At 39.9% G+C, this 15,810-nt stretch overlaps 1 protein-coding gene across 3 annotated transcripts in view; it reads left to right on the top strand.

The window, feature by feature from the left end:
• Positions 1 to 15,810, top strand: part of grid1a (glutamate receptor, ionotropic, delta 1a) — a 301,759-nt gene that overhangs the window by 32,320 nt on the left and 253,629 nt on the right. The window contains exons 1-2 of one of the 3 annotated variants that reach the window (XM_064317441.1): positions 8,559 to 9,098; positions 11,770 to 11,925. In XM_064317441.1, the coding sequence (XP_064173511.1) occupies positions 9,020 to 9,098; positions 11,770 to 11,925 (235 nt within the window). In that variant the 5' untranslated portion in view covers positions 8,559 to 9,019. Of the gene's footprint in view, positions 1 to 8,558; positions 9,099 to 11,769; positions 11,926 to 15,810 lie in introns of those variants that run through there. The other 2 variants (XM_064317442.1, XM_064317444.1) reach the window with 2 other exon arrangements.

Raw genomic sequence — 15,810 nt, 5'->3', positions numbered from 1 at the left:
AGGGGAGTCAGAGAGAGAGAGAGAGAGAGCAAGAGAAAGAGAGTAGGAAGAGGGAAGTCATTAATGTATGGTAATTTAAAAAAATAAAAGGTTGCTCGGGGCAAATTGAGAGGAAAACACAATTTTCTTTTTCTTAATAAGACCTTTACAATTAGAACTTGTTGCAGCCCTGCACTCTCATTTTGAAAAGGCAGTATACAGTCACTGTAATTCATTTTGGTGACGGACAGTGATGTAGCGTTTTGCGGGGACTTCTATGACTCGTGGACATCCGAGCACGCCTAATTTATTCTAATGACAGATTTTATTTGGTCTAACAGAGGCTTCAGTGGCATCAGCCCTTTAACACCAACATTTCTTTGTAAAGATCAACAGCTCATTGTAATAATAGTGTGATGACTCCCGTTCGTGTGACAGCAAAATCCCCTCTTCGTCGCTCAAATGCGGAGCGTGCTCTCTCAGCGTGTGTCTGGAAGAACTGCTTCATTATTTTTTTTTGCAGTTCGTTATGCTAACAAAAGCCCTCGTCCTAAAAGAAATGTAATTCATTAGACGGACAGATAGGGACACGTATGCATGTAGCCTGCGTCTCATTTACGGCACACCGTGATTTCAACAGGATCATTAGCTCAGTCTCAGAGCTTCCATTTAGTTCCGTTCTGTTTCAGTTCAGATGTCCATCAGAGCTATATAAGAGCTTATTGTACAGCATGTCTACTCATTACTGGATCTGGAAGTACAGTGGCTAGCCATGCATATTTTTTACAATGACTTAATGCCTTCCAGTATATCATTTCCATACTTATGTGTTTATCTGGAGTAATATGAATTATGTTGGACATTTGTACAGATAAAATCAATGGAGCCCAGTTTGAACAGCAGAATTGTGGATCTGAACCCTGAGTGGGTACTGAGCTTCGGACATTTGCACTGTAGATATTTATTATAGAACAGAAGCATGTATGCTGATATGGGAGTAACCTTCAGATGACTGCATATTCTGAAATGAAACTATATGTAAACACAGTCACATAAAAACGAGCAATAAACCAACCAACAACAAACACTGCATAAATACATTGTAATATAACAGCCGTGGTGTACGTAAGCAAGCACAAAGGATAATTGAAGATAATACCCTCCATTAAGTGTGGAAGAGGTGCTTGGGATTGCTGCAATGCCATATGAAACAAAAAAAGGAATCTAATTCTGTCCTGTTTCAGAGTGCTGCTCTTCTGCAGGACATGGGGGGCGTCACAGATACAGCGTTTAGCTGAAAGGGTGACATTGTCACACAGATCTGCCGTAACACCCTGACCGTAAAACCTGCGATAAACCCTTCAGCGCACCAAAATGCAAAGACGATAAGGAAACGAATGGTGTGAGGTGTCCACAGGCTATCCTGTATTTTCAGGTACAGTAATAGTTTGTCAGTTGCACTTAATGAAGTGGAAATCATGCGCGCACACATTTACACACACACACACATATATATATGTATTATATATACATTCTTTTAAAGGTGACATGATTTATTTTATGGTACAGCATCACACGGGAAGAGTGCAGTTATTGTGGCTGTGTCATTGCTACTCAATATTAAACGATGAGTTTTACAGAAAAGATCAATGTTATTATGACCTTTTCAAACTAAATGACGGGGTACATTTTTCAAAAGGCAACTATGAAGGAAATTTAAGACATCCAAAGCTGTCAGAAAAAAAAAAAAAAAAAGATTTATGACTCCATATTGTGCTTGGGCCTGATCTGTTTCATGGTCCATGGACTGTTTTAATCTAAACTCACTACAAATCTTAACTAATAACTATTAAACATATTGAAATAAGTCTTAACTTTTAACCATTTAATGCAAGACAGATTGAAAGACTGAAATTGTCTACTAACATGATCTGTGTTGAACTGAACAGTGACCAGATTGCACAAACATAAATGATCTATACAGCCAAACATCAACTTTATTATAATAAGATGGCAAGCTCAATAGCATAGGAAGCATGCTTCCAGCAACCACGATGATGAAACACACTTTACACACTGACAAGAAAGCTAAAATTGTAAAGTCATGAAACCTGGTTCAGATATTATTTATCTCAGATGTGTTCTCTGGAAAAAGGAAAGTTCGTTTATAAAAACTGCTTTAAAAGAATGCCCCCTTTTAGTTAAAGTGAAAAATGTATGCTCATGTTTCACAGTTATATTTTAAAGTCTTTCATGGAAGAAAAAGTACTGTGTAAATTTCTGTCAAACCATGATAAATGTGAATTCAAATGTTCCTGGAAAGTCCCTTTCCCCACACTGCTGAAACAAAACTTATGTTCTGGTAAGGGTTAGCAGGCTATCCTCCATGACCTTAAAACCCATTTTTCACTTTAAGATTCGCTGCAAGGCGGCTGTAGCAGGGTAACAAGGATTTATTCTGCCAATTAGACAGAAGGGATGATTAGATTGGCAGATTATGAATTTGTCCAAGTCACATGGGATTAATGACCACACCGTTCATGATGCATGCAGCTGGGTCGATAATGACCACAGTCTGACAGGTCACCTTTAGTTTTCCAATTTGTTCTTTGGGATTAAAGAGAAATGTTTTCCTACTGCTCTGGAACCTCAGCCTAAAAGATACAGGCACAGTGTGTTAATATCAACACAAAGGAAATACTCATGTTTATAACACATTCTTCGAATGGGCATTCACTACATAGCACCTTCATATGTGCTACATCATTTTAATGCTTTAATGCTTATGTCAATAACTACAAACTGGCATTTGATACGTTATGTCACCACTGTGATGCAGCAAATGTGACACACTCCATATGCCTATTTGTGGTTAATGACCTATGAATTTATTAAACCCGCTATGTAGTGCTTATGATGTAGTTACATAGCTCTTGTGAGGGAGCATTCATATACAAAGTGTTACTCTAATTTATATATGTATGACTTGTTTAATACACATGTTGCTGTATAAAATTGGATATTTAAAATGTAAATATTTTTAAATATATATGAACTGTGTGCTGCAGTGCACAGGTGGCTACGCAATTTGAGTTTTCCTGTGATAACTGTGCTAACACTGGCCACCTTTGCTGTGTTGCAGCCACAGCTGTTCATTACCTTAACCATTACAAGGGAGTTTTGGAAATGAACTCTGAAGTAAAACATAATCTATAATCTCAAATATGACATAGTTATCAAAAATGTATTTTCTATCCATGTTAAAGTAACAATGTGGTGGCATCATTTCACAAATAAAATCAATGTATTGTGTTTGCAATCTTGCCCTCACTTCCTCCTAAGTTCCTTGATTTAATCAATACCATTTAGAAATAAATGTATTGTATGTGGAACAATGAATGATCATTTTCAACTTTGCATCATCCTTAGTTGTCAGGAAGCCAAATGTCGAATTGTATTTGTGGTTGTTGCAGTAGAGGTTTTTCAAAAGAAAACTGTGGTATTTCCCATTTATAAACATGGAAAGGTTACATGTACATTTTTTGACTTATTGAAATTTTAAAGTAAAAAAAAAAAGTGATTGCACAGGGTTTTTGAACTGCCATTCTCTGATATAAAACAAAGAACATATTCTCTTTATATGGGGTATATCATCACTAATTCATTAGAGTACGCAGCCAGAGAGCAGACATCTTGGCATTTTCAGTATTTTCATTAGTTCCACCCCATTTGGCAAAACAATCATTTGCTCATGGATTCCAAACCTTGTGTTCTTTTCCCTCTACTGATCCAGCTGGTATGATAGCACATTGAATGATTTATCTGATGCTGAAAGTTTTTGTTATTTCAAGATCTAAAAAGATGTACACAGTGTCTCCCTGGTACGTCTGAATGTTTTTAGCTCCGACTTCGTTCCACCCTTTGAGCTTTTGGACTTCACTAGAACAATTAGCTATAGCCCTGCTTTTTCAAACACACTCTCAGCACTATTCCGCACAACAAATGTATCCTTCTTCCAGATATTCCTCTCTTTGATTTTATAAGTAAATTTACATTGGAACATTATGTGTAGGGCCACCAGTTTGTCTCCACAACCTGCAGGAATTTAATTTTATATTTCAATGGTTGTCCTCCAGGGGTCCCCATTGGCACTCCAGCGGCACAGTCAAGAGACTAATTGTACAACTTTTAATTGGAACTTTTTTTTTTAAACAATGAGTTGATCTGCATTTTTGTATTCCTGATAGTAGTACTGATGTTCTCCCCTTCTGTATATTGCTCTGGATAAGAGTGTCTGCCAAGTGATTTCAATGTACTTCATATTAAATATATGTGTAGGGCCTATCTAGCTCCTCATGTTCACTTATGAACATTTCCTAAAAATGGAGACTTGAGGCACGTGCTCTGTGAATGCATTGGGTCCCTTCATGCACAGTTTGAGGACATGTCCTAGCATAATGTAATTTGGGAAATTTGTTATGGACGCTCATTCCTGGTGTGTGTATGTTCCACAGTAACTGAGGCAACTCCTTTTTGGAATGACACCCAAATTCAGTTAAACGTACCCAGGAGGCTTCACTTCTAAGAAACAAGCCCTGAAGGGCTGGTTTTGGCCCAGCATGAAGTTCAAATCAGTTACCATGGTTCCCTGATGTTTTGACGTTTTAGAGTTCAACAACAAGGTTGCAGTAGGCAAGTAGTGATTGGCTGTGTCAGCGACCTGTACTAAAGTGCCCTCCCTTCCTCCTCCACTTTTCTGTCTTTGTCCACAAACCGTAACGGTTTGGTTGTGTTCTGCATTATTAATTTTGTTTTTTAATGAAAGAAGGTTACAGAACAAACTAAAATAACTGCAAATGTGCCATAAAATCTACAAAAAGGACTAAATCAAAAAAAAAAGTTTGGTTATACTAGAAAAAAGAAGAAGAATTCTTTCTGCCACAGGCTGCTGGGATGACTCTGGTTACCTTGGTAACTGTTGCTGAGGCCGGCACTTGGCATAAGCATCCCAAGGGGCCACATAAGGCCCAGTCTGTGCTGCACAGAGCCTCCTTGTGATCTCCTCATTTAAATACTGTATTGTTGTTCATTGAATGCTGTGCACGTGCTCTGGGTCTGATCTGTCACAGGTCAATGCCAAACCTGCATGGGGCCCGGAGTGGCTTCTTCCTCTGCATACTGTAAAAGTGTTGTCATGTTGTCCACGTCATTCTCATGTCCTGACTGGCTCCAGGGTTGTGCAAATGAGTACCCCAGGGGTACTGCCTGCCTAAATCACACTGAAAGATCTACAGACTGATAAGCTTTGTTTCCCTGTACCTCATTTGGTTTTATTGCACGTGCCAATGGCTTTATGGGACCTGAAAACAATTAGCTGGTCAAGAGCACAATAGAATGGTATTAAAAATGTTGTCTTTTTTGTTTGTTTTTTGGAAATAAACAAAACAATAGCTGAGATGAAAATGAGACTGAAAGTTATGCGTGTTAAAATTCTAATCAAGATGACTTGCAGTTATGTACTTGTGGTACTTCTAAGTGCAAATGGTTAGCAAAGCAATGACTTGGCATGATAGAAGGGTTAAAAGATTTCAGCAGCTGATGAACACAAGGGTAGCTCCACTGACATTTATTAGCATCTAACTACAGACAAACTCTTCTAATTTTTTCAGAAAAACAAATGACATAGCTATCATTAAACTGACTCCAAGTCGAGTGATCTATTTAGTAAAATTTCCAAAACAGTATATATTTATTCTACGCTCACTTTTATGTTTTATATTTAGTTATCTACTTTATACATATCAAAATGACATTCTTGTTTTTTTAGCTCATGAACAAACTGCTACTGTTGCCGCTACCACTGCTACTTCTATGATTTGTGTAATAATAAGCAGTGAATGCATCTGATCACCTTAAATCCCTGTGTTTTAGACTAATAAAGTGTAGTTTCTTTCCATTAATGTGTATTATTTTGACTTTTTTTCTAGCCTCCCCTACCCCGGTTAGTCTAAAAGACCTTCTGCATTGGGCCAGTCATATACCCATATATTCTGGAATGTGGGACCAAATGTTATCTGTTAAGAGTTGAATTAACACTGGTAGAGTTGTTTTAAAACTGGACATTTTATACTAAATACCAAGCTGGGAGGCCGGCCAAAATCTCACTTAAGGCCCCAAGAAAGCTACCCATGACAAATCTTCAAGAGCTGCTCCACCGAGAAAGTGATTCTTAGCAATTGCTTGCTTGCTACCGTTCAACCTTCACGCGCACACAACCCAGTTTGTCAAATAGCTATTGGACTTCTTCAACTGAATACATTTTTAGATTTTTAGTTATACATACGTAAATGTGCGTGTAATTCAAGTTGATATATATGGTGATTTTATTTTGCTTTCACGCTCGCTTGTATGTAACTAAAGCTACGGTCACCTTTTGTTATTCCGTGCCTTTCAAATTTTCACCGATTCGTGATTGACAAAACGTTCTCTTGGATAAAAGACACGACTTTTAAAGTTTAATACAAAAAGCTGTAAGATAAATTTGCCCTGGCGCTGTTTAAGTCTTCATAAATTAGCCTACCAACTTACGCGTATGTTTAAGGAACTGCGTAAACGCAAACATTTGTGGATCTGATGTTTTATGATGTTTTTATGATGCTTATGTTTTATGTTATATGTTTGATGATGTCTTTTGATGTTTTTAAGCTCCTTGTGCAAAGCGAATTCCCCATAGGGGCAATAAAGGCTTCATTCACCTCGCTAGTTATAAAACGTGGGCTACATCAGGCGGAGATACGGGAATATCAATTAACTGCCTTTGTCTTAAGTTTTCAATTAGCTCCATAAGGATGGGCTACATTCATTCATTTTCCTTGGTATTAACAAACTCTTAGTTCTTAGTGAATAATTGTTGCTTAAATTGAATTTCAACAGACCTAAACGATTTCAAAACTTTTAACCAACTTCCCAAACCTTAGAAACGTATGTGAGATGGTGAAATAAGTAAATAAAATAATAAATAAATAAATAAGTAAATCCTGTTTTTTTAAAGCTTGACTAAATAGATCAATTAACGACCCTGTGTTGTTCGAGTCTATTGACCTTCAAGTGCAACATTCATCAAACCAGTTTCAGTTAATTTCACTTCGACTGAGACTATGCATGTGCTATATGTTTTCAGCCCCAAAAACATGGCTGTGGACGACATTTCCTCGCACAATATTTTTTCCCACCAGTTGGTTGAATTGCTTGCCGCAACCTAAGTCCCACCGAGCAGGCAGGACTGCAGAGTGTAGCTGTCCAGTCTCCAAGGTGCTGAACTCTACATGTGACCCGATAGACTTCGCCAAACAACTAAAAGATATTTCTGGTTCATATATTGCTGCAAGAAATATCCTTTAATTGTAAGATTAAGACTATCATGCTTCATCGTCTTCTATGAAAATCTTCGTTCTCTGACACCACTGCAGTTTCATATCAAATACATAAAGACAAAATAAGCGTATTCCGTCCCGCTGTTCGTTTCCCGTTAGAAAATCCACTTGTGACCTGCGCTGTCACTTTGTCCGACCTGTTTTGGCTATAAGGCATCGGATGCTGAGACTTCCATGCTTCAATGCCATGTATGAAAAGTCCGGGTCCAACGATTTAATGTTCTGACCACTCGTCTCTTTTGGACTCTTGTTTTTTTTTTTTCTTCCGTGAAATTCCAGCGAATTGTGTTGTCACTGTGCAAGAGAGGAAATTATGTCCATTATTTCTAAATGTAACCTCCCCGTTTCCAAAACGGAAACGTTTGACACATGATTTTAGTAACGTGAACAATACTACTTGACATCTCCGTGATTATCACCATAGGTATCTCCACAACATCTACTGGTATCTTCTGAAAGCTGTAGGGTGTTAACAAGATGCTAGCTGAATGAACCAGTAAATTTAGATAACAACCACTATCAAAAAACATCTCATCCTTATACCGTTTGTCATGCGTCTCCCACTCGATACTAAATAGCAGACAGCAGCTCCAGTCGAATCCACACACCCAGTTAAGTTTCTAAATGCAATTTTAAGTCTCAAGCTCTTCGTTGCATCTGGAAGACGTAAAAAAGAACCTCGCCGTCCACCCATTCCCAGGATAAGTCCTCAATTGATTTATTTAATTCTTCTCGTTCCACCTGTAAGACCTGCGGTGACGGACGTCGCTCCTCTTCTCGGTCCCACAGTGTTAATATGCGCCCAGATCCACTTTTTCTTCCATACTTTCAACTTTTTTGTTGTTGATTTATTTAACTTCTAAATCCATGTCGGTGCCCTTTCCCCATTAGTCAATACACATTTATAGAGCGGTTCAATCTTAAAGATCCCTCGCAAATCACCGTTCGTCCACTGCAAGTTACCGGTTTTGCAGGGTTGTTGAACTCATCATGTGATACCCCCCGCCCCCCTTCATTTTACGTGTATTAGTTTAGGCATGCTTTTCAAACGAATCGTGTTCATTCCCACGTAGGCGTCTTTGTTAGAGGACCCAGCCGTGTGGACTGACTGCTCTCTGTGCGTCTGGCTGTCTCCGACTTGAACAAATTCCATTTCTCCTTGGCTTCTCCGGACAGCTCCGTGGTGTAGAAAGTCTCTGCAGTCACGTGGTCCGGGACAGCGAGCGAGAGAGCGAGCGAGCAGGCAGGCGAACGCGTGGGGGGTGTCCCTCCTCCGCAGTTTGCAGTTTGTTATGTCTCAGACACCGTGAGCGCCGGATGGAGCGAGAGCTGGAGCTACGCGCCGGATTCACTACCTGGCTGTAAACCGCCAAGGATTTTCCCCGCCTTTCCCTTTTCTTTTCCATCTTTTACTTTTGACTACTTTATTTTCCCCCTGAAAGCCGCCGTCTGTTGTGTAAATCGTCGTTTTTTTTGGTTTGGTTTTGCGATGTTATCATGCTGCCGTAGCCGTTAATTGAAAGCTTTTTATGTCAATATTTCACTGTGACTAATTGGATTTTCCAACGATTGAAGGCGTGGATGAGGTGCTTTAGTAAAAACCGGAGATGGAATTGCTGTTGATCTCCATTTCCCTTTGGATTTTGCAATGCAATTTAGTGCGAGCGGACTCCATCATTCACATCGGTAAGGAGCCTCAGCCGAAATACTCGCAAACCAGGGAAAACGTGCGGCAAAAAAAAAAGCGAACACACAAAATGAGTTCCATAACATTGCTGATTCACCTGCATTCTATTATAAAAGTGCGTGTGTGTGTTTGTGTGTGCGCGCGCGCGTGTGCGTGCGTGCGTTTTGTGTACTGTCTGAGAGAGAGACGCGGCTTTACCAGTTGGATCTTCTACTTCTGCTGAATTAACGACGCTTTCGCTGCCAACAAAACGCGCAAAACAGTTAAAGTTGGGGTGCAGTGAAATTTGAATGGGTTTTCATATGTTAACGTTCCACTTGCCTGTCGCTTGATCAGGAAAATAATAGGCTATGTGCATTATTTTTACGCAGTAAATTCCGTGGAAATATAGTTGCGAAACTACGTTTAAAGACACTGTTCCGATGGAAGCAAAGACGCATTTTAAACCCAACAGAGATTTACCTGTTGGGATATTTGTTATTCGTTGCATAAGCTTTAATGACCGAATGCCGGATGCTTGTTATAATGCCCCTTCCCCCTTCACTCCTTTCCCACCTATAAGCTTGAACTTTCTACTGAACGTGAGAAAAATGCTGATAACGTCTATATATAGCTGAGGGGGAAAATCAATGGCTCACGACAAAGGTTTTTTTCTTTTCTTTTTTTTTTCTTTCGAACAGTAGGCTAACACATTGTAGGGGTAATTTGGACTTGAAGTGTCAGTTCTTTCAGCATACTGACCTGATAGATCAAATCAGCGATGTTTGATTAGCACAAGGCTAAAAACGCAGGGGGCACTAATGCATAACCACATCGTCCATACATGCACATGCTCACGGAGAATTACTAAGCAGAGAGATCTTTGAATGTGGAATCATGAAGTTACCCGAAAGCGTAGAGTTGCGAACAAGGGGATTTGCTGCGCGGGTATATGCGTGTCGGTGGTACTAGCAACATATGAAGGCCAAAAAAGTATCATATTAAAAATGCAACTATAATATTTTTTATGGTATTTTTTTATTAATAGCTTTGAACCAATCACGCGCGGGCACTCAAACAACCGCATCTGACTCGTGTGGTATTGAGTCGGTTTTTTGGTTCTCACTTCAACATCGGTAAGGGTAAAGGAAACATTGTGAGCCGTCCCATTCTCACGTTGCTGTGTGAATTTTTAACCTTGGCTCTGTCCCGAAATTTTGTGCATTAGTTGTTGGAAGTAGAGCCTACTGCAAGTTGGCACTGATATTTTTTACGAGAAAATTTGCCAGTACTCGCTTAGACGTACCATGAGACGATGGAGAATATGAAAGGATCTGAAGGCTTAGCCAGCTGCAGTAGGCTAGACGGCACTGCGGTTTTATTTTAAATTAAGAAAACGTTAAATTGATACAGCGAATTTTGAATTGTGCTTGACGATCAAACGATAACATGATCCCTGCTCAGGCCCCATTTGATTCAAAGTTTGATGTCCCCTTTTCCAATTTACCACTTATGGATTTTGTGTGACAGAACAGAGCCTGCAAACGACATGGAAGTGAATCCAAATAAATGGCCTATACAGACTAGTGCTGCGCTTATTATTAAATTGCTTCTAGTTATGAATTTCTTCTTTTTATAGAATTTGTATCCCTCAGCCAGCCACTGGACATGCAACACAGACTGTTTTGTCTTTTACCTTACCAAAAAAATGAACATAAATAAATAAATAAAAATAAAAATCAACTAGCCAATCTAAGCAACGTTTTGTTCCGTCATTCATTCTGTGAAATTCTAATGCGTAGGTTAGCCTACTGAGTACCAGCACCTATATGCGGCGTAGAAAGCGCAGTGTGCTGTACTGTACTGTTGGAGTAAGCTTGTCAAGTTAAGTCAACGTAAGGTTTCTCCTCGTGCACTGTGCATGCCACCCCTGGAATTTAATTCCGTTCTACTCTATATCTTTCGCATCTGGAGTAGTTCAGCCCGCCCAACGCTTGACTTTAATTGTGGTATAGCCCACATAAGATGAATTACTTTACTTCATCTCAAGTTAACTTTGTGTGAAAGTGTCCACAGACTACAAAATGAATAACCGTTAAGCTTTCCATTAAGAGATGTGCAATACGGAGTGTGCATTTAAACTTTAAAACCATTAAACGATCAACGTAAATCAACACTTACCAGGTCCATGGGAGATTTCTGATTTTGAACCGAATCCTTTCAGTTCTGTTCCTGTCAGAGCTAAGCTATGATTACACAATCATAAAGAATATAGATACGAATAGTCAAACGAGTTATAGCTAGCCGTATTGTGCAAAGTCAATTTTACTCAACACACTTTGTTACTGTCCATGGTGCTGAAAGGGGGTGGGGCATGATAACGCCCGAGATTATACTGACCGCAAATAACTGTGATATGCAATTGAACACATGCGTTTCAAGCAAACGTTCCTTTTAATAAACACGAATGTTTTTTAACGTAAATTATTTTCCATCGTGCACTTCCTCTCGAGCGATGTTAAAACAATAATTCTGAAAAAGTAATCTCGTTTTGGTCTTGTTAATAGTTTGAGGACGCGAGCACTTCCATTTGTGAATAATATATGTGTGTTACAGTTAATAGTTCGCTGTTCACACACTGGCAGCCAGGTTTACAACTACATCACTAATCGAGAAACACTCTTTCAACAGGTGCCATTTTCGAAGAAAACGCGTTGAGGGACGACGAGATTTTCCAATTGGCCATTTCAGACCTCAGTCTCAATGACGACATTTTACAGAGCGAGAAAATCACCCACTCCATAAAACTTATTGAGCCAAACAACCCATTTCAAGCAGTACAAGAAGGTAAGTGGATCACAGTGTTTTCATTTTGGATAGATTGCTTGCTGCTTAAACCAGTGTTTTGATTCTCTGATTTAGGTGCCTACATGTCTGGGTGCCTCTGGGCTAATGTACTGTATCCTTGAGGTCATTTATTTATTTATTTGTTTATTTATTTATTTATTTATTTATTTATTGTTTGATTGGTTGGTTGGTTGGTTGATTGATTGCAGTTTGAGCAGTTGGCTGACCTGCACACAGTGCTGCCACACCGACAAAGCACAGACCGTTCCACAGGTCACCTCACATACATGGTCAAGGGCACCGTGTGCATCCCAAAGATGATGCAACAGGTTTCACCATATCATTTGACCACCCTGCTTTGCCATCACTCTGTACACCCCTTTATAAATATATGCGTGGTTATATATGGTACACAGCATACTGCAGAGACTGATGGCACAGGCTACTGCTCACCTGACCCAGAACCACAGTCACACATTCCATCTGATCAGGATAGGGCAGCAGATGCATTGGAGTGGCTTCTGAAGCTGCTGGCCCATTGGTGCCCTCTCTTTCTAATGGATGTGCACATGGAAGCTAATTAGGTCAGTTAAACAATTAAGTGTTAAAGATTGATGAAGGTGTCCTGGCCCCAGTGCTCCATGGGGTGAGTGATCGGTGTATCCCAGCTCAGTCGTGCACTTTTTCCACTGAAGTGAGCTCCTTTCACATACATCAGCTGAGGCAGGAACTGTCTTCTGTGGAGGGGAAGCTAGGTGGAAGTGTTGAGTCAAGCTGAATAATGATCTTTTGTATTTTATTTTTCTCCTGTGAATGTGGATAGAAACATTAACCGAAATTCATTGCTTACAGTATGAAAAAGGAAATGGAAACCAATAATGGACCTTAGGTGATGAAAGCTTAATAGCTAGCTCAAAAGATCAACAACAACAAAAGCCTTGAAATCAGTAAGGATGGATTTCTCAGTAAATGATACATTTTACTGAATGCTTTATAAAAAACAACCACTGCAATGAAGATGACTTTACTGATATTGTTTATTTATTAGCCATAATTGTATGTGTTATTAGATTTTTCAGATGCAGTCAGAAAAAATAGTCAACTTCTTTTATATCACGTTTACAATTTTGTATGTAAAGCTTAACAATAATACAATATATATTCAGTTCTGTACCCAAAATCTTACATTTCAGACAAAGAGATAAGTTAAATTGTTAAGTTAGGAAGTGGTTGAAAAAAATGTGTGTCCCAGTAGCCATTCGTTTTGCCGCCTGAAATATAAAAGGCCTGAAATATTAAATTGATTGCATTTGAATTTCTGCATCTGTAGCATCTACTGTCTCATAATTGACAGTGTTTTTCTATGCTGGCTTTAGACTCTTGACCCCACATTCTGAACTCATATTTGCACATATGAAGTCAACACAACTGGGTGCAATTCCTTGCTTGACAGAATGGTCTCACTTCATTCAGAACAGCTCAAGTGCCACACTAAGTGACAACCTAATCAGTGAAGTCCTTAGTAAGGTCTGACAAGATAACACGTACTGTAGATCTGAAGCTAATCAGACAGATAAATAGGCTATAGTGTGCATCACTCACAATAAAGATGCATTCTGCATTTGACAGTTCTTGGCAAGTGTTTTGTCCACTGCACAAATCTGTATGAAGATATCAAGGGCATTCAATTTACATATGGGTGCTTGGACTGTAGCCAGCATCAAAGGATTAACTCTTAGTAATGGTGTCATGAACTCTTCTGTCTTGTTTTAGCAGCTTCCGCCTACATCCAATCCATTGTTGGCCCCTTTCACAAGAACTGCATGCATGCATAAAACAAACTAGTTTTTTTTTCCATCACAGTTATGTTTTTTTCCATTTATATTTTATTGGAAGGAATTCAAAATACAAAACATACAAAAATAGAAGTCTTCTTAGTAATTTTTAATGGATGCCTTTGTGCATTTTTGCAGTTTTTTTTTGTACCCTTAAGCGAGGCACTTAACCTGAATTGCTTCAGCAAATATCCAGCCATATAAATGGATACTGCGTGAAAATGAAAAAAAGGTTGCGTAAGTTGCTCTGGATAAGAGTGTCTGCTAAAGGTCAGTAATGCAATACAATGTATTCCTGGAGTAAAGTTCGCAGTTTAGGGTTGAGCTTAGCTCTGCCTGGTCTGAGTTTAGCTTCCTGTGCGATTTGTTGCACCTGAATGTCACGGGCACTTCTGAAAGGTACGTGCCGCCATTCGCCACCGTGGAGCTAGCCCGCTCTGAGCCCCGTCAGACAGCCCTGCAGCTGTGGCACAGGAGTGCGCTTGCTTTTAACTCTGAGTGCTGTCATCTCTTCCTCTTCCTCTCTGCGTTGGGCTCGCACGCATTATCCCGTGTGCAACACTAAAGCACAGAGCCTCGGATGAGGAAGCTGAGTGAGTGGATTGTGTTAATTACCATATTGCCATATCAAGTGTACGAATTGAGCATTTAAGAAGTTGCTTCGTGGCAGAAAGTTCCTGGAGGTTGGGGTGGGGTGTTCAGCTTGCGCAGTTGTCTGCCATTGTTCATAATTATGCTTGTGAAATCATTTGAGATCAAATTTGAACCTTTCCCCACTGATTTAATTGCTATGGCTCTCTAACCATATTGTTGTCAGCAGCAAGGTTTCAGTTTCATCTGTTCATCTAAGCATTGAAGGGGTGGGGGTGGGGGTGGCAGTCTTCTGGAACATCTGAGCTTAAAAACCACATGGGGGGTGGATACATTGGGGAACAAGCTCACATTGAATGCTGGAACAGACACTTAATTAAGCAGCCATTTTACACATAACCTATTTAGTAGATTTCAAGAGACGTATTGGCAAGGTGGGAACAGCTCGAAATTACCAGTCTCTCTCCAGAAAAACCGTCAGGTTGTCAAAATCTTTTAAAAATAATAAACATACTATTATAAAACTCAGAGGGTATAAAATCCCGCAATTAAGCGTTTCGATTTGTGTTTTTTCTTATTGTTTTGAAGGGTGTACCAGATGTAAACAGAGTCATCCATTGCGGCGGCGACAGTTGACAGTTTGTGGCGAAGCCGCCATTGTGTCCGCGCGAGTGAATAAGCATTTGTGTCTGCGCTGAACATGAAACAGGGCAGAGCGTCTGGGTGCTCATTAATATTCTGCTGCGCTGCGCGGTGCGTACGTGCAAAAAACAAGCAATGCATTGACTTTGCAGAGAAATGTGTTTTCTTTTTAGCAAATTAAATCCAAGTCTGGATTCTGCACATAGATTTGTTCAGAAGCAGTGCTGTGTCTACTGCGCAGTAAAAAAAAAAAGAAACACGGTTTATATGAGTCCAACAGGGATCAAATGTACCCTATCAGAATAAAATGAACTCTGTCAGAGTCGACTTAACGCTGAACATATCACTGTGTGGGATGTGTGCCCGGGCGCGGCCATGACTAAATAGATGTAGTACTTTTTAAAATTGTATTTACCCTTCATTTAACCAGGTAGGACAACCGAGAGCTCAGCTCTCTCTTGCAGGGGTGACCTGGGGATTCAGAGTGGGTAGGAAATGCAGCAGGGGAGGAGACTGCATGTGCAGCTCAACAGACAGGCTAACAGTTGTCCCAGCTGACTGAAGCCCTCCCGTCCCTCGGCAACGCCTGAACCAATCGCACATCGCTCCGCGGAGCTACCGGCCGCAGTCAGCACTGGCACGGCCCACCTTCCATGCCATCAGTCATGCTTTTAGTTCACAATGTACCTCCCCTCAGGAGCTCAGGAAAAAAACAAACAAACAAGCAAGCAGCCATTAATAACACTTCCTGTTTTTCTGAGCTTCTTTCTCCAGGCCAATCAGATTGCTTGGTTTTTGGGAAGTAAGAGAAGGTAGA

This window comes from Anguilla rostrata, chromosome 18 (assembly GCF_018555375.3).
Source record: "Anguilla rostrata isolate EN2019 chromosome 18, ASM1855537v3, whole genome shotgun sequence".
Taxonomy (NCBI): Eukaryota; Metazoa; Chordata; class Actinopteri; order Anguilliformes; family Anguillidae; genus Anguilla; species Anguilla rostrata.
Note: the sequence above shows the minus strand (reverse complement) of the source record. Positions and strands in the feature narration are given on the sequence as shown.